The 20,090-nt window shown below is 45.6% G+C and overlaps 1 protein-coding gene across 4 annotated transcripts in view; it reads right to left on the bottom strand.

The window, feature by feature from the left end:
- The window catches only part of LOC138582676 (histidine--tRNA ligase, cytoplasmic-like), a 556,920-nt gene that overhangs the window by 159,035 nt on the left and 377,795 nt on the right, over window positions 1–20,090 (bottom strand). For 2 of the 4 annotated variants that reach the window (XM_069654213.1, XM_069654215.1), the window contains one exon: window positions 16,750–16,901. The exons of the other annotated variants lie outside the window; for them this stretch is intronic. In XM_069654213.1, coding sequence (XP_069510314.1) covers window positions 16,779–16,901 — 123 coding nt within the window. In that variant the 3' untranslated portion in view covers window positions 16,750–16,778. Of the gene's footprint in view, window positions 1–16,749; window positions 16,902–20,090 lie in introns of those variants that run through there. 4 annotated transcript variants of the gene reach the window in all.

The raw sequence follows: 20,090 nt of genomic DNA, 5'->3' as shown, positions 1-20,090 counted from the left end.
ATTCTTTGGATCGCTGAATACGCTTACAACAATTCGACTCATTCTGGAACCGGGAAGACTCCCTTCTTCCTATTATACGGACATCATCCTAGAACCTCTAATCTGGATCCTCCCCAAGAATTCGAAACACCTGCTGTGGATCATTTGCACTCTGAGATTACCCGTGCTTTTAAAGAAGCCACTGCCCATCTGCAAAGAGCTAAAGCTCAAGTCAAAAAGGGAGCAGATCGACACCGTAAAGAGGTCCCTCACTACGCAGTAGGAGATCAGGTCTGGTTATCCACTAAGCACCTGCCTCTAAAAGGACCCCGCACCTTCAACCCGAGATACCTTGGACCTTACCCCATCTCTACCATAGTTAATCCGGTGGCGGTCAAATTGGAATTACCTGCGCATATGAAAATACATCCAGTATTCCATGTCTCCTTATTAAAACCAGTACAAGCAGAAACCCGATTGACTGAACTCCCAGAACCTGTTTTGGTAGACAGAGAACTTGAATTCGAAGTAAAGAACATTCTAGACTCCAAGATCTCCAAATCTAAGTTATATTATCTGGTTGATTGGAAAGGATACGGCCCCCAGGAAAGGTCTTGGGAACCCTCAGAATATGTCCACGCACCTCGTCTGGTCAAGAGATTCCATCTGAATCACCCCGACAAGCCAAAACCCCCGGAGAAGACACGCTTAGGAGGGGCCTTGAGGGGGGGGTACTGTCATGATCACTGCTTCCAAGGAGCCAGGACCAACCCAACGTCCTTGGAAGCAGGCCCCTAACCCTAATCCTAGGCACCAGCCGGTCCCCACGGGGACCTTTTGGACCTTGTCCTGGCGCCGGTGGCAGCAGGCTCATCAGAATCATCGGTCCCGGCACTGGAAGCGCCGGGCTCATAATATGTGTGCAGATGCTTGGGTGGACTTACCTGCAGCAGACCATGCTGCTTACTTACCAGCCACTTAGAAGTCCTCTGTGAACAGGAACTACTTTCTTACCTGGGTGGGGCAAGCTCCACTGCCTGGATTCAGCACTGGAAAGCTTCTGGAATTGGAACTCTTTTCTTACCTAGGCGGGGCCGTGGAGTAAGACGCCTCATCACTCCAAGGCTATTTAAACCACACCCGATAGACGAAACGTGCTTCGCGTTATTCTGCATCTGCAGCAGAACGCTCACCGAGTCTGTTCCAGCCTTTCTTCTTACGATCCTGAATCTGCAAGAATCATACTCACCATTCCTGCATCCTGAATCTGCAAGAAGCATACTCACCATTCCTGCATCCAGTCGACAGCAGCACCTGCAGAGACAAGAAACAGCAGGTTAGCAAGGCAGCCTTAACTCGCAGTGCTACTCACCTGATCCATCGGCTGCGGTCATTTTCGGCACGCTGCACCTCCGCCTGCGAAGACAAAAGCATTGTCACTACTTACCGGCACTCCATGAATTCTGGATTTCTTCACACTGCATCGCCGCCTGCGGAGATAAAAGCATTGTATCTACTTATGGACATTCCGCGGACTCCAGCGCTGCAAACCAACTTCTGAAAGACAAAAGAAGAGACATTAGACAGGTATTTACTTACGCCCATCGCGCTCTTCGCAGTAGAACGCCTGCAATACTCTGGCGTCTCTTCAGCACGAACTACGCTGCAAGGGAAAAGACAGTTGTAGCGCTTGCATTTACTCACGCATTTCCAGGCGCTTCACTCCATCTTCCTCAAGAGTCCTGCAAGACAAAAGGGAGAAAAGCATTATACGAAGTCCTGTTCAATGTTAACGTGCCTTGCACCTAAAGACTATAAAGACTAAAAAGGTGTCTGGAAACTCACCGCTCGTGCAGTTAACGACGGTAACGGTCTTCTGAGTCCAAGAGGCCTATGTTTCACCAGTGAAGAAACTGGCAACAGCGCCCTGCACCAGACGCAGATGGAGAGCCCAGCATTCACCTATCTAAGGTTAGCACGTTGACCTGGGGGCTCTACGGAGAGGGAGAGAGAGGAAGAGGGACATTGAACAACCCAGACCATTAACCCCCATATTCTTTCACCTGCAGAAACCTCACCCTATGAGTTCGACACACAGTGCGAAGAGGTTCAACCCCAGAAGCCCATCGGGTTCTGCACATCACCTTTCGAGTCACAGACACCTTCCTGCCAAGATCAGCGCCTCCGTGGGAATCAGGTGAGCGTTACAGAAACAGAGTGTGATGCATTAGACAATCCACCTTGAGATAGCTGATTTAGAGACAGGATCCCCATCTCTACCAGCTGCCACTGAAACGAAAAAATTGGTTTGTCTTTCTCAGTGGCTTAGTTCTGTGCAGCCAAACAAAACTGCTGTACGCACATCTAATGTGTGTAGGCTTCTTTCGGCCATGTTAGTAGGGTTCTGGAAGAAAGTAGGCAGTTCTATTTATTGGTTCAAATGGAACTTGAGATAAATTTAGGCGCAAATCGAGGGTGAGTGCACAGAACCACCTTATCTCTGAACTGTAACAAAAGGGCCTGTAGTTCACTAACCCTTCTAATCGAAGTGATCGCCACTAGGAAGGCTGTTTTATAGGTAAGATCCTTGAGACTTACCTTATACATAGGTTCAAATGGAGACCCCATAAATCTGGTTAGTACCACATTCAGGTCCCATCCGGGAGCTGGATTAGAAATGGGGGGATGAATCCTCGCGACCCCTTCCATGAAAGCCTTAATAACTGGTATCTTCCACCATGACACTCTTTGTTGTGACGTAGTGTAGGCTGAAAGAGCAGCTAAATTGGTCCTAAGGGAATTAAAAACCAGCCCTGAGTCAAGTAAGTGAGTCAGATACAATACAATGTGCGTGGGAGAGCAGTCAATGGTATTGACGCCTTTGGTATTGCACCAGATAACGAAGCATTTCCATTTACTGGAATAGCAATATCGGGTGTTCGGTATTCTCGCTTCCCTAAGTATGTCCATGCATCTCTGAGGTAGTTGCAGGTGTCCGAACTCTATGACCTCAGGAGCTAGGCCGCTAAGTTCAATGTTTGCAGGTATGGGTGAAGTGTCTTCCCTTTGTCCTGAGACAACATGTTGTACGGGCAAGGACGTTTCACTGGGTGAGTTAAGAGACCTCTCATTCAGATGAGTGAACCAGGGTTGGCAGGCCCACATGGGGCCACCAACATCATGGCGACTGGTTCCTGGTGCATTTTGTGCACTATCTTGTTAAGTAGGGGAGTCAGGGGAAAAGCGTAAACAAATTTCCCTGACCATGTGATCCAGAGTCTGTTCCCCTTGGAACGGTTCTGGGGGTACCTGGAGGCGTAGTCTTGGCATTGAGCGTTCTCCAGAGATGTGAATAAGTCGATCTCTGGGAAGCCCCATTCTGTGAAAACGTGTAATCGCCATTCATACTCCATGGGTAGTGGGAAATATCTGCCGAGTACGTCTGCCAGAAGATCGAGTTCCCCTGAAACATGTTGTGACAACAGGAACATGTGTTTGAGAGCCCACTTCCAAATGTTCTGGGACAGTTTGGACAGCCCTGGAGAGTGAGTGCCCCCTTGTTTGTTCAAATAATACATGGCCGTCGTGTGGTCTGTGAGGATCAGGACTGTCTTTCCCTGCAGTTGTGTCTGAAAGGCTTTCAGTGCTTTGAATACTGCTAATAATTCCAACAGATTTATGTGGTTGGATGCTATGTCTAACGACCAAACTCTGTGTGCTGTCTGTTGAAGCAGGTGAGCTCCACACCCTGTGATAGATGGGTCTGTAGTGAGAGTGGCCTCCACTTGCGGGGTGGTGAAGGATTTTCCCTTCAAGAGGTTCTCCCTTGTCCACCACCACAGTGAAAGAACGACGGCTGGCGAGACAATCACTAGATCGTCCCATTGTCCGCTGGCCTGACACCACTGGCTGTTGAGCCACTCCTGCATTGGACGCATGCGCAAACACGCGTGAGGAACCAGATAAATGCATGACGCCATCATTCCCAACAGTCGCATAGCCTTGCGTACCGTCACCTCTCGACTGGCTAGATATTGAGGGATTTGAAACAACATGTTTTGGACCCTCTCATTGGAGAGGAAGACGAGGCCATCCTTTGCTCGAATTAGAGCCCCTAGGAACTGCTTGACTTGACGGGGTCTAAGCTGGATTTCTTCTCATTGATGGAGAATCCTAGGCTGAATAAAAGGTCTATTCTGGGTTGAGAAGTCTATGACACCATGGTCATGGTTTTTCGTCTGTTGCGCGCCGTAGGGGGCACAGTTTTTTCCCCTGCAGTTCCAAATACTTCAAACATGTTTTTATGAGTATCACCTTTCATAGGTTCACCAACTGCCATTTTTCCCTCTGACGCTGTCGGTGTCATTGGTTTTGTATTTTGGTATTCTATGAGTGTATTAGTTTTGTCTGGATGAGTGTTCACCAGACCTTGTGGATCAGTCTGGTCCGCACTGGTTGACAAGCCTTGCTCTAAAGTAACTGAGGCCAATATGCTTTTGTCTTTATCCCCGTTTAAAGGAAGAGGGAAGTTTAGATTATTTGTATCTTGTTCAGTCATTGGCCAGGTAGTTTGATCACATCCTATATCTGGCAATAAACCATGTGAGCCCTGCCAAGCCTGATTCGGGGTTACGCTCACTAAGGATAGGAGCTTCTCAAGGTGCTCAGATTGTTTCGTGACTTTAGTATCCAAGATTTCGTAACGTTTTTCCACAGCTAATAGTGCTGTGTTCATGGCACTTAGAGTGTTATTCAGGGACAGAGCCTCTGGGAAGGAGCCCCTGCCTGGATGGTTCGTATGAATAAAAAACTCAGATTCACGTACTGTAGGGTCAAATCTTGATCGTCTAGGAGTGGGGGCTATAAATGACACTGACTCCTCTGCATATGGTGTGTGCGATTTGTCATTGAGCACAGATGTTTTCAAGTGCCCCTGATCTTGTTCATGAGTGTTAGCCAAAACTGGCAATAGCGTTTTGAGCTTTGAGGTGTTTTTCACACCTTCCCCTTCTTCTAGTTGTAATAGATCTCCCTTGTTAGACAAATGTAAAGGACTTCATGGTCACTTTCCTGGGATTTATTGGAAAGGCCCATAAAGTCTATGTCGTCATCATCAATTTCGCTTATCATGGTTAAATGTGCGTGCGCCTGCAGCAGCTTTTTCTGAGTTAGGACAGAGCAAAGCACTGGTCTCAATATAGTTTAATCGGCCACGAGAGTTGACAATTGGTGAGCGTCTTTAATGAGGCAAGCAGCAATTAAAGTAGTATCTGCTGGAGCTCCACTCTTATCGTCTTCTCCAACTAGATCACATGGTTCAGTGTGTTGAGTGGCTATGTAAATTTCCTGACTCGTGTTGGAGACCTGTTTGCATATGGCGTTCTTGGTGGGGGACAATGTTAGCACCGAGTGGGGGGGGGGACTTCAGAAACACTAGTGGCATTATGATCTCTGCTCTCGGTACAAAACAGTCAGATATCCGCTGTTACAGACGCCGAGCGCTGAGATGTAGAGTGCCCTGCACGTGGAAAGAGGTTTGTTAGGCGACCCTGAGGTAACGCTTTAGCAATTATATTATCTCGGGGCAACACGCCTATGTTTGCCTTTAATACTGAAATAGGCGGCATGTTAGAAGTCAAAGTATATTGTTTCATTTGGTACGCAAATAAAAGAAAAAACGACACAAGATAATATAAATAACACTCACTTTTACCAAGCCTGTGATAGTATAATTTAACAAAATTCCCTCGCTACCACGCTATCTTGCTAGACAGCAAGACAGCAGCAAACACACTTTCCCAATCGCACTTCCACAATGCGCGCGCACTAATGCGCGAACGCGGCAGTGATAAGGTTGCTAGGAGCTGGAGGCGGGGTAAAGCTCTATAAAGTAAGCAAAAATGTATAAGTATTGAGCACTCCAAATCACTCTTGCACAAGCATACGTAACTAACGTTATCACGTTAGCCACCCGTCCCTCAAACCAAAAGTCAATTTCAAAGTCCAGAAAAAAACGCGTACCCAAACTATGGTCCAATGGGATGCCTCCTTTGCAGAACCAGAAGTCCACGGGATACGTAGAGGCTTAAGCTGATTCCACGATCAGAGTCCACAAAGTCTGCAAAGTGAAGGAATGAAAAGCAGTGTAGCCCGCAGCGAGACAGCAGCAACCACACTTTCCCAACCGCACTTCCACAATGCACGCCAATTGTCTATTGTCTTTTGTGTATTTGACAGACATGTCTCGTAGAAGTCCCCTGTCATGAGCCAGTCGTCGAGGTAAGGATAAACCGGGATGGATAGTCTGCGCACGTGTGCTGCTGCCACTGCCAGTACCATTGTAAATACCGTTGGTGCAGAGGCTATGCCGAAGGGTAGTAACCTTGAACTGATAGTGCTTGTCCTGTATCATGAATCTGAGGTATTTTCTGTGTGCCGGCAACATTGAAATATGAAAGTATGCATGTCCAATGATGCCATGTGTTAGGTCAGTTTTTCTGAAGTCCAGTTAAGGGCCTAGTAAAATCATTCAACTGAGGCAGTACAAGACTCCACTCTTAGTATAAGACTGTACCATCTGAGTACATGGTAGCGTAGGCAGAGCAGCCAGGCTTATCTTAGGAGGGAGAGAGGGCAGTAGATACAGTACAAGTGAAAATTGTAATACAAATGATCCAAAGAAACACTGAAACACTATGTATTATAAAAATAAAGGATTTATTTAAATACATGTAGGCCCAGATAAATCTAGGGGTTAAGTAAATACTGAAACATTATATGAAATCACAATATAAAACACAACACTATACTTGAAAGTACACAGACCCAAGTATAGACCTTATTTGGAACACCTAACAGTAGTTCTAGGGAAGTCAAAACCTTGTTATACACATTTAGTATAGGGCAAGCCTATTCTTTGGGAGTAAAAGACCAAAGGTTACTTTTTAGATTACTTGTGGTAATACAAGGATAGTAGGCCCTTCCAGTTGTACAGTGACTCTTGGAACAAATCACATAAACAGTCAACTGGACAATATACTTTTGGTGAATAGTGAAACACTTATTCTAGGTGCAGTAAAAACCTATAACTACTTTTGTCATAACACACAGTTATACCAGGTGAGCTAAACCTAATGGATGTAATATATCATTACAGATGCTTTGGAAATCAGGGAACCCCAGATTGAGGTAAGCAATAACTCTTGTAACTTGTTTTGGATGGCACACAGCTAACACAAGGTAAGTAAAACCCACTTACTTTACCTTCACAATGAAGGGGAAAGTAAAACCCAATGTCACACTTTACTGAATAGATAATTCTAGGTAGGCAACAACCTAATGTAGACTTATTAAAGACAGGCTAGCAGCAAGTCAGGGGAAGCAAGACCCAGTTGGGGGACACTCATACAGTTATCCTAACAGGACTAACCTGGTGATACCAACAGTTGGAGGACACTCATACAATTACCCTTCAGGAATAATCTGGTGAAACCAACACATTACTTTTGTAAAGAGGCACAACCTAATCACAGGAGAGTAAAATACCTTCACATCTACTTTCTTTTAGACTGGAAAAACAGTGGCTAAGGAAGGAAAGATGTTAACCATACTTTTAAGAATAGTGCATCACACATCCAAGATCAGTAAGAACTTTTGTAACTGTTCACTCTTAGAATTACAGTTACCAACCAACTCTTTACAAGTAAGTAAAAACACTTGATTTCTTTTCTAGGCAAAAGTCCCAATCCCTTCAAAGTCTTTTCCCTTAGAGCATGAGTGTTCTCAGTGGCAGAAGGGGGTCACTAGGACTAGTGACCAACAGGCAGTGTTAGAATAAGTTCTTTAGTAGCAAAAGCCAGAGTTTCCTTAGGAAAACTGGGCAAACAAATGAGTACTTTACTTCTAGGGTTAGAAGAGGGTCCAGGGGCTTTGCAGAAGACACCCAAGCAGGATTCTAGCAGTGGGACTGGGTGTACTGGACGAGGGACCTCCCAATCACAGAAAACACCCCAGGACTACACAGAAATCCCAACAGGCTTAAGGTAAGTATATACCCAAGCCAACACAGTACCTCAGCAATGAAGAAGAGATTGCAGCAGGAGAACTTCAGGGACTGCAGCCAAATACCCGGTCACTGGATTCCTTGTCCTGGAGACTCAACACAAGACCTCAGAAGGGACTTTGCAGCAGGGATGGATGAAGAAGGCTCTAGGCAAGATTTCTCTCGCGGCTGAATGCGGTTCTGCGGGTTTGGCGCCTTTTCAAGGAGCACAGAAGAAGACAGAAAATCGCGGTTGAATTCTCGTCGTTTAAAAGGTCCAGCACTCTTGTGAGGGGACTTTTTGGACTTGATTCTTGTCTCTGGAGATAGACCAGGATGCCCACGAAGTTTCAGCGAGATTCAGAAGACCGTGCACCGCCCAGTGGCAGGAGGTCTCAGGGTATTGGGGTATTGCAAGAACGCAAGGTCGCAGCAACCCGTGGGATGGCTCAAAATGCAGGTCGTCTTGAGTCTAGTGGGTCTCACCAGGCTCTGGGTTCGGGTCGTCGTTTTCGGAGACCCCAGGTCGATCGGAAGGAAGGGCTGCAGCAGGCTCTGCATCATTCCCGCCGCTTTTCCTTCGTCATCCTCTTCGGTTTTCGGTTCCAGTGGTCGACATGACTTCAGCTTCCAGGTTTCCAGTATTTATCAGGAACTGCAACACAACCTCTGCATTCTCTCCCCGCATTTTACAAGAAAGGGGCGTTTGGCTGTCCAATCAGGACAGCCAACCCCCCACTGGGATTTGGCCCAGTTGAAGGAAGACCTAAGACAAAGGAGGGGGAAGTTTGGGACCCCTCCCCCACTTCCTGTGCTTACAGACTGACTGGAGCCTGGGCGGGGTGTCCAGGGGTGTCCAGGGGACTCCAGCCGAAGACAAAACTCAAACAAAGGATTTTCCCGCCCTGGATGTCAGGGGAAGGAACAAGAAACGACAAGAAACACTAAAATGGCAGAAAAAGAAGACAGGGGCCATTTTGGTAAAAATGAGCACCCTTGGGTGCCTTTACTGCAGCTGTGATTACAGCACGCGGTAAAGGTGCACCAAAGTAGTAAAAGGTATCACTGCCACCAGCCATTAAAGGTAAGCTTGTCACTGTAACAGAATTGTTACAGTTTAAATGTAAAAGGGGATACATTGTATCTCCCCAGCACTCCACATAAGGTGGGGTGTGCTGGTTTCACAGAATAAAATATAAAAGGGATCCAAAGATCCTTTCTACCCTTGGGCACTCTAGTTCACTCAAGGTTAGCACAAGAAAGTTAAATGGGGAGTCCCTAGGGCAACCCAGCAACAACAGGCACTTATTGCCAGTAAGTTGTTAGACATGATAACTTTAAAAATACACTATGGAGAGTCTTAAAAATGACACCCATAAAAAGAGTTAAAGAAAGGTGAGTGTGGAAAAAGGTTCCCACTCACTGAGGTATTAATGGAAAATATCTCACTAGAAAAGCAAAAAGTTCTGGAGTTGAACCAGACAAGGAAGATTTACCAGCCCTGTGGAAATCTTACCTAACACTCGTCCCCCCCAGACTAAGGAACAGGGGAAGCTAATCCTCACCTGGATAGATCTCTTGTTTCTAGTCGGTTAAACTGTTTGCTGAGTCAACTAGCAATCTTTTTGTAACCCTTGCTGTGATACTTTTTCTTATATTAGTTATCACTTGCAAACTATATGACCTTCAAGTAGTGTTGGGCACTTTACTCTTGTCTAGGGTATAGGGGATCTGTTTAAACAGTCGCTCAGAAGTTGTGACAACCTCGGAACCTACAATAGGCTTTTTAAAAGGGTTCTTATAAAGAAATCCCTTAGACCTAGAGGGGTCTCCATGATTCCTCACCACCTCTCTCACATGAGCAGGTTGGGTCTCAGGTATCCTAGTTGGAGGGGTTATGGCAAAGCATTGTACATCCTTCCACTTCCTCTTAGATCTGTTTTACCTTGGTTAGGGTTTTCCCTTCCAACACTAGGATTTACAAGGGGGTCTTCAGCAGAAGAGCCCACAATGTCAAGGGGTTTAGCCTTAGACATATCTTTTCTGGATTTCCACCAGCTTTGAGGTTTACCAGTCCTCAAAGGCCTAGTTAGGTTTCCATCTTGTCTATCCACCCCTTCCTCAGAAGTAGTGTGGGTCAAAGACTTTGGAATTGGAACTGAAATGGTAGAGCATGGGTTGTGCTCCCATTTCCCTAATTTTCTAGATTTTGATTTGCCTTTGTTAGAGGTTGCCCTGCAAACATTAGGACTTACAGTAGGATTCGCTATAGAGGATCCTACTGGTTTAGAGTGGTCTCTTGAAACAGAGACCCTAGCCTTGTCAGAACACCTATCCATCTCTCCTGTAGGAGTAGTTGGAGTCACAGGCTTTTTATTAGAAGGCCTAGTAAGAAAGCTACTCTTAGGTTTCTTATAACTCTTTTTGGTGTTCAGTTTTTCAGGCCTAGAAGTTACATTCTGGGCATTCTGAACTAAAGGAGAAAATTCAATTCCTACCTTGGGGTCAAGGAAACTCCTTGCCCTCTTAGGGTTGTTAAAAACACCTAAGCTTTGTACATCCATCTGGATCACCTCCACTGTAAGCAGGTTTTCAGGTGTATCCATGTTTAGAGTTTTTGGAACCATTTCCACTGTAAGTGGGTTTTCAAATGTTTCAGCCACTACAGGTTTAACTGGAGGGGTCTTTATTCTAAAGGACATACACCACACATGGTGTGTGACATGAACACTAAGGTTCTTGTCAGGTTCAACAAAGTTTTTAGACAGTGTTATAGATTGGACAGGAATATCTAAGTTTCTATCCACAGCTTGAACCACTTCCACTCTAGGTGGGTTTTCAAGAGGTTCTATAAACTCAGTGTTAACTGAAGGTGGGGTCACAGCAGTGACCTGGTTAATGGTATTACACCATATGGGTACTAGGACAGAAGTTTTTAAGTTTCTGGGAACTAGTTGAACCACTTCCACTACATGTGGTTTTTCAAGAGGCTCTATCACCTTAGCAGCAGCTAAAGGTGGGGTCACAGGAGTGACCTCTAGCTTTGTGGGCCTGGGGGCTTTGTCCCTATTTGAAGTTATGGGTGCTACACCCAAGTGCCCTTCAGAGTGGCAGTTAATGCCTTTTATCTCTAAAGAGGGGTCTCCTAAGGGGACCTCTCTTCAAGTTTAAGAGCCTCAGCCTTGTTACAAGGGGGCTCAGCTGAGTCTAAGACCACAGCTTTTCTGCTATACTCAGTATTGACAGATTTCTTAAGGGATGAGGAGACAGCACTTTTTGACCTACATCTATGCTCAGAGTCCCTTAAGAAGTATAGATATGTAGAAGCTTTTTTCTTATATCTATCTATGAGAGCTGTTTTTACCCTATCCCAGTTACCTATTTCTACTTCAGGTAAATCCAAGAGCACATGGTAGTCCCTCTTGGGAAGTCTAAAAAGAACCCAGGGTATTCTATCACTCTCACACAGACCAAACCTTTTACAAGTGAGGTCAAAGGTTTTCAGCCATACAACAATGTCACACTTCAGATCATACTGACTCACCAATTCTGGAAACCTGGAAGCTGAAGACATAGAAGAACTGGAAAAAGAAGAGGGGTGCAGAAAATGGTCTTCTACAGACCTGTTATACTTTTTCTCATATTCCCACATCTTCATATTGTTTTCCCACAGGAATTTCCTTATATTCAGTTGCTTAGATATCTCAGAGCACATGGTAGGCAGTAAGGTAGAGGCAGGAGAAGGAGAGGGGGATGAACTAACATCCTCCTCATCAGAACCCTCATATTCCTCCTCTGAGGAGTTTGGACAGCTGTCTGAACCCTCATCATCCTCACTCCCAGCAATATTGTAAGAAGTGGACACAGATTCCCTGGAACCATACATATGGTCCCATAACCTTTGTAATAATTCAAGCTTACTTCCTTCACAATTGAGGCCCTTCTCTATACACATTGTAACCACAGTTTCCATTGCAACATAAGAGAAGTCCTCAGGCCTAAAGAAGGCCATGGTGTTGGTTCTTGTGTTAAATACAATAAGTACACTTTACCTTGGCTAAACCAAACCTACTGGATGGTTTCCTTTGGACACAAAGTATCTCAATAATCAATGTAATGCAATCCACCTTGATCCCAGCGCATGCCAACAGTGTTAGGTCAGTTTTTCTGAAGTCCAGTTAAGGGCCTAGTGAAACCATTCAACTGAGGCAGTACAAGACTCCACTCTTAGTATAAGACTGTACAACCTGAGTACATGGTAGCGTAGGCAGAGCAGCCAGGCTTATCTTAGGAGGGAGAGAGGGCAGTAGATACAGTACAAGTGAAAATTGTAATACAAATGATCCAAAGAAACACTGAAACACTATGTATTATAAAAATAAAGGATTTATTTAAATACAAGTAGGCCCAGATAAATCTAGGGGTTAAGTAAATACTGAAACATTATATGAAATCACAATATAAAACACAACACTATACTTGAAAGTACACAGACCCAAGTATAGACCTTATTTGGAACACCTAACAGTAGTTCTAGGGAAGTCAAAACCTTGTTATACACATTTAGTATAGGCCAAGCCTATTCTTTAGGAGTAAAAGACCAATGGTTACTTTTTAGATTACTTGTGGTAATACAAGGATAGTAGGCCCTTCCAGTTGTACAGTGACTCTTGGAACAAATCACATAAACAGTCAACTGGACAATATACTTTTGGTGAATAGTGAAACACTTATTCTAGGTGCAGTAAAAACCTATAACTACTTTTGTCATAACACACAGTTATACCAGGTGAGCTAAACCTAATGGATGTAATATATCATTACAGATGCTTTGGAAATCAGGGAACCCCAGATTGAGGTAAGCAGTAACTCTTGTAACTTGTTTTGGATGGCACACAGCTAACACAAGGTAAGTAAAACCCACTTACTTTATCTTCACAATGAAGGGGAAAGTAAAACCCAATGTCACACTTTACTGAATAGATAATTCTAGGTAGGCAACAACCTAATGTAGACTTATTAAAGACAGGCTAGCAGCAAGTCAGGGGAAGCAAGACCCAGTTGGGGGACACTCATACAGTTATCCTAACAGGACTAACCTGGTGATACCAACAGTTGGAGGACACTCATACAATTACCCTTCAGGAATAATCTGGTGAAACCAACACATTACTTTTGTAAAGAGGCACAACCTAATCACAGGAGAGTAAAATACCTTCACATCTACTTTCTTTTAGACTGGCAAAACAGTGGCTAAGGAAGGAAAGATGTTAACCATACTTTTAAGAATAGTGCATCACACATCCAAGATCAGTAAGAACTTTTGTAACTGTTCACTCTTAGAATTACAGTTACCAACCAACTCTTTACAAGTAAGTAAAAACACTTGATTTCTTTACTAGGCAGGAGTCCCAATCCCTTCAAAATCTTTTCCCTTAGAGCATGAGTGTTCACAGTGGCAGAAGGGGGTCACTAGGACTAGTGACCAACAGGCAGTGTTAGAATAAGTTCTTTAGTAGCAAAAGCCAGAGTTTCCTTAGGAAAACTGGGCAAACAAGTGAGTACTTTACTTCTAGGGTTAGAAGAGGGTCCAGGGGCTTCGCAGAAGACACCCCAGCAGGATTCTTGCAGTGGGACTGGGTGTACTGGACGAGGGATCTCCCAATCACAGAAAACACCCCAGGACTACACAGAAATCCCAACAGGCTTAAGGTAAGTATATACCCAAGCCAACACAGTACCTCAGCAATGAAGAAGAGATTGCAGCAGGAGAACTTCAGGGACTGCAGCCAAATACCCGGTCACTGGATTCCTTGTCCTGGAGACTGAACACAAGACCTCAGAAGGGACTTTGCAGCAGGGATGGATGAAGAAGGCTCTAGGCAAGATTTCTCTCGCGGCTGTATGCGGTTCTGCGGGTTTGGCGCCTTTTCAAGGAGCACAGAAGAAGACAGAAAATCGCGGTTGAATTCTCGTCGTTTAAAAGGTCCAGCACTCTTGTGAGGGGACTTTTTAGACTCGATTCGTATCTCTGGAGATAGACCAGGATGCCCACGAAGTTTCAGCGAGATTCGGAATTCGGAAGACCGTGCACCGCCCAGTGGCAGGAGGTCCCAGGGTATTGGGGTATTGCAAGAACGCAAGGTCGCAGCAACCCGTGGGATGTCTCAAAATGCAGGTCGTCTTGAGTCTAGTGGGTCTCACCAGGCTCTGGGTTCGGGTCATCGTTTTCGGAGACCCCAGGTCGATCGGAAGGAAGGGCTGCAGCAGGCTCTGGTTACAAAGCAGGCTCTCCGGCCGCTGGAAATCATTCCCGCCGCTTTTCCTTCGTCATCCTCTTCGGTTTTCGGTTCCAGTGGTCGACATGACTTCAGCTTCCAGGTTTCCAGTATTTATCAGGAACTGCAACACAACCTCTGCATTCTCTCCCCGCATTTTACAAGAAAGGGGCGTTTGGCTGTCCAATCAGGACAGCCAACCCCCCACTGGGATTTGGCCCAGTTGAAGGAAGACCTAAGACAAAGGAGGGGGAAGTTTGGGACCCCTCCCCCACTTCCTGTGCTTACAGACTGACTGGAGCCTGGGCGGGGTGTCAGGGGAAGGAACAAGAAACGACAAGAAACACTAAAATGGCAGAAAAAGAAGACAGGGGCCATTTTGGTAAAAATGAGCACCCTTGGGTGCCTTTACTGCAGCTGTGATTACAGCACGCGGTAAAGGTGCACCAAAGTAGTAAAAGGTATCACTGCCACCAGCCATTAAAGGTAAGCTTGTCACTGTAACAGAATTGTTACAGTTTAAATGTAAAAGGGGATACATTGTATCTCCCCAGCACTCCACATAAGGTGGGGTGTGCTGGTTTCACAGAATAAAATGTAAAAGGGATCCAAAGATCCTTTCTACCCTTGGGAACTGTAGTTCACTCAAGGTTAGCACAAGAAAGTTAAATGGGGAGCCCCTAGGGCAACCCAGCAACAACAGGCACTTATTGCCAATAAGTTGTTAGACATGATAACTCTAAAAAGACACTATGGAGAGTCTTAAAAATGACACCCATAAAAAGAGTTAAAGACAGGTGAGTGTGGAAAAAGGTTCCCACTCACTGAGGTATTAATGGAAAATATCTCACTAGAAAAGCAAAAAGTTCTGGAGTTGAACCAGACAAGGAAGATTTACCAGCCCTGTGGAAATCTTTCCTAACACCATGTAGTCTCCCTGTGTGAGCAGGGGGGATTACCTCCTGCAGAGTGACCATACAAAACTTTTAAGGCTTAACAAATTTGTTCGCTGGCTGTAAATCTAGTACAGGGCGCATGCTGAGATCCTTTTTGGGACAAGGAAGTACACTGAATAAATACCCTTGTTTTCCTGTAGAAGAGGTTTGACTTCTATGGCGCCCTTTTCCTGCAGGGTCTCAACTTGTAGCAGGATGCACATATGCTCTGGCGTCAGGCGTCTTGATCGTGGCGGTCTGAATTGGGGAGTCCGGCGGAATTTTATGCAGTACCCGTGGGCAACGGTTAAGTACCCACTGGTCTGTAGTTATCCCCTCCCATTCTTGTAGAAATTATGTTAGGGGAGCCTCAAGGGGTAGAATTCCGGCCCCTTCCTTTATCACGTCCTTGACCTCTTGGGGGATACGGGGTGGTGTAGCTGCTGGTTCCTTGGGGAAAGGACCAATTATTTCCCGAGCCGTATCGGTTTTGAGGGAAACGTTGGCCACGAAAGGAACATCTATTCCCACTCCCCCTCCTTTGGGAAGGTCTCTGGGTGATTTGATCCAGGGTCTTGAGGGTATCATGCTCTTTCTTTGCAGTTTTGAGCGCTTCATCAACTGCCTTCCCAAATAAATTAGTGTCCTCCACCGGCTTATTCATAAGTGAAGCTTGAGTCTCTGGTTTAAAACCAGAGTTCCATAACCATGCATGCCTCTTCAGGAGGGTACCCTGAGCCAAGGACCTGCTGCTGTCTCTGCTGCATCCAAAGTATTTTTTAGGATACTTTGGTTAACCTGTCTGCTATCATGGAGAGCAGACGAGCCCGCAGTGGTTCAAGGACTTCTTGAAGGCCCTCCTGTAGCATGGGCCATTGTGCATCGGCATAGCTAGCCAACAAAGTCGTGTTATTTGCGATGCGAGTGGAAAAAGCCACAGCCGCCGTGACCCTTATCCCTAGAGCGTATAGCCTCTTGCACTCCTTGTCAGGTGGTGCCTCCCGAGTTGATAGGGGAACCCCAGCTCTTTTCCTGGTTATAGTTACCACCAGTGAGTCTGGAGTAGCATGGCCCCTGATGTCAAGGGGGACCAGAGGGGGAAGGTTGAAACAATTTTTCTACTCTAGGAATTACTGCTCTAGTTAAGGCAGGTGTCAATAATAAAGACTGCCAACACTGACACCTCAGGAAGTCTTCATTCTATTAAAGACAAGAAGGCAAGCATTATGCTTCATCTTTCTTTAATACTGCCACAACAGCATTTCAACTTATACTTTTAAACATCTACCTTTGTGCATTTTCTTTTTTTACAAAAATAAAATAGCCAATCCGAAGTTTAAAAGTTTCAAACCAGAGTCTTACATCTCGAAAAAACTCTCAAACTCAAACTCCCATGAACCTCAAGGAGTGCCGTAGTCCTGACCCTATCCCATGCTCCAATGCGGTGATAGGTCATCCTATAAGAACCCTACTGTCCCAGGTCCTTTCCTCTTTCTTTCTTACCTTGAAAATCCTCTGAAACAAATCCAACTCTGTCCTGAACTGTCAACTATCAACTTCCAACTTATAACTGAAATAGTGTTCTTGGAACCAAACTCCGCTGCTTCTCAGACGACAGAGTACTTCACCGGTACCGTGATTGAGATCATGCTGCTTTCTGATCATCTCCTAGAAAAAACAGAAACATACCCTTTTTAAGGGCGGGTGATAAGACAAAGTTGAACATGTGATATCAACATTATAACATCAACTTTCGAGTCTTTCCGGGTGGGATATAATGCTCGCCTCCTTGTCTTTAATAGAATGGAGACTTCCTGAGCTGTCAGCGTTGGCAATCTTTATTCTATGACAAGACAGGAGGCTCGCATTATGCTTCTTCAAAGCTAGCCACCACCCTATTTGCCAAATCTGACACTGGCTTGAAATAAAAAGTCTTAAAAGTAGACTCGGAGGACCAGTCGGCCGCTTTCATTATATCTTGGAGTGGCACTCCCGCTGCAAATGCTCTAGATGCCATCGCCCCTCTAGCTGAATGCGTCCCAAACTGTGACAAGTCTATGCCTGCCCATTGCATTATTTCACGTACCCATCTCGCAACTGTCGCTGTTGCTACTGCATGAAAAGGTTTTCTATGCGCTATTAGCAGCTGTGTTACGCCTCGCGGTCTCAGCAGTACTGTGGCTGTTTCATAATCTTTAATACATTGGGCTACACACAGTTTCTTATTTTCTGTAAAATAGGGGTATGAAATCACTTCAGTGTCTGTTTTTGTTCTTTTAGCTATTGAAAATGCTACTCCCTCTGGATAGAATATCTTCCTGTTTATCTCTAGCGCTTTTACATCGGAAACTCTAAGGCATGCTGTGAGACACAACAACATTGCCAGCTTGTCAGGGAGTTGCAATCGAGATAAATCTTTATTGTCTGGCCATGCCAGAAACAGCTGAAAAACTTCCCTGACATCCCATAATGTCGTATACTTAGGTTCTGGGGGCTTTCTTAATTTCATTCCTCTCAAAAGACGCAAGACTGACGGATGTTCTCCTATAGCTTTACTATCTACCATGTCTAGACCTGCAGAGATCGCGTACCGCAGTACACCTATCGTCCTGAAGGCACTACCTTCTTGGAATTTTATTGCTAGGAAGTTCAATAATTGCACTACAGGGGCAGAAACGGGATCCAAACCATGCTCTGTGCACCAGTAAACCCAACTCTTCCATGCCATGTTATAGCTCCTGATGGTGGAAGGCGCCCATGAATCTCTGATACAGTCTGCAGCGAGTCGCGAAATGCCTGGCAAATCCCACTTTCTCCTGAAACCTTGCAAGCTATCAATCGCAGGGTGCCTGTCGATACTAGGGGGTGAATTCTCCCGATTGGGTCTAGTAGAAGGTCCTGCTGCTGTGGAACTATCCTCGGAAAATCCGTAGAAAGTTCCATCGCTACTGGAAACCAAGGCTCCGATCTCCAGAGGGGAAGGACTATTAATAGGTCTGCTCGCTCCCTGCGCACTTTCGCTAGTGCTCTCGAGATCATGAGAAACGGAGGGAAGGCATCATTCAGTGTTCCGTTCCAACGTTGGAGGAAGGCGTCTGTGCCCGCTGTCCCTGGGTCTAATCTCCAACTGAAATAAGTCTGCGTCTGAGCGTTCAGTCTGGACGTAAATAGATCTATATGAACGGGACCCCAGGACCCCAGAGGTTCTGCAATCTGTTGAACACACTCGGGTGTAGTTTCCAATCGCTTGAAAGATATCATGAATTCCAGCCGCTCTCTCGTTGAGCGTCCCTGACAGATACTCTGCTGTGACTGCTACTTGATTCTGAAGGCAGTAGTGCCAAAAGTCTTTCGCTAGTTCTGCTAGCATCCTCAATCTCGTTCCCCCCAGCTTGTTGATATAACGCACTGCTGAAATGTTGTCCATTTTGAGCAGAACACAACACCGAACTTTGTCCTTCGTAAATGCTTGCACTGCAAAGGACCCTGCCAAAAGTTCGAGACAGTTTATGTGCATTTCTAGTTCCTGTTCTGACCACTTCCCCCCTGTCTCTAAGTTCTCGCATCTGGCTCCCCATCCGGACCTGCTTGCATCTGATTCTATGACGATGTCCGGTGAGTCTTCGAAAATCGCACGGCCATTCCAGGCCTCCATGTTGGCGAGCCACCAGTGGAGTTCCGAGATCGCTTCTGGGTCTAGGGTCACTAGCTGGTGATATCCTACCCCCTCTTGTAGGTGTCTTATCTTGAGCCTCTGTAGAGCTCGATAATGGAGCGGACCCGGAAAAATCGCTTGGATCGAAGCCGCTAGCAGGCCAACTACCCTTGCAAGAGCTCGAAGAGATATGACTTTCTTTGCTATAACTGTTCTGAGCTCTTTATCACCTTCACTTTGTGATGTGGTAGCTCTAGGGTTGCTTTGTTTGTGTCTATACTGAAACCCAGGAATTCTATATTCTGCACTGGCACTAGCTGGGATTTGTCTAAATTTACTAGGAATCCTAGCGAGGTCAAGAGCGTGAATATCCATTGCACATTCTTGGAAAGCGTGAATTTGTCTGTACCCGTGACGAGAATGTCGTCTAGGTAAATGATTATGCGAATGCCTCGCTTTCTTATGGCTGCTGCAACGGGTTTCATCAACTTGGTGAATGCCCAAGGCGCTGATGCTAGTCCGAACGGAAGACACGTGAAGTGCCATATCTCTCCTTCCCACCGAAACCTCAGATATTTCCGAACTCTTGAGCTATCGGAATTGTTAGATACGCGTCTTTGAGGTCTAATCGCGCTAACCAGACCCCCGTCCGGAGGAGATATCGAAGTAGATGAATGCCCTCCATCTTGAAATGTTTGTAAACCACCCATTCGTTCAGTTTGTTCAGATTTATGACAGGGCGTACTTTGTCCCCACTGTGAACAAGAAATAAATTGCTGAGGAAGCCTGGCCCTCCTAGCGTATCTTTTTCTATAGCATTTTTGACTGCTAATTGGAGAATTTTGCTGTTCAACAATCTTGCCTCTTCTTGAGGCATCTGAATAAAATGGGTTCTGATCTCTGAACTGGGTTCCCCACAAATTCTAGCTGTAGTCCTGCTACTGCTTGCAGTACCCATGCATCACACGATAATGCTTGCCATGCGCTTAGAAACTGGAGGGTTCTCCCTCCTACTCGAACTCTCATTGCACTCACCTCCTGAGGCATTTAGTTGCCGGTATGCACCTCTCCCTCTTCGTCCTCTGGGAAATCTGGACCTGGCCGGGAAGAATGTGTCTTGTTGTCTTCCTTCCCAATATTGGGCGCGCGGCCCCTTGGGTCTTCGTTGATAGTTAAACCGACCGGACGTACGACCCCTGTAA

Source organism: Ambystoma mexicanum, chromosome 3q, assembly GCF_040938575.1.
Source record: "Ambystoma mexicanum isolate Mex_15411 chromosome 3q, UKY_AmexF1_1, whole genome shotgun sequence".
NCBI classification, from domain to species: Eukaryota; Metazoa; Chordata; class Amphibia; order Caudata; family Ambystomatidae; genus Ambystoma; species Ambystoma mexicanum.
Note: the sequence above shows the minus strand (reverse complement) of the source record. Positions and strands in the feature narration are given on the sequence as shown.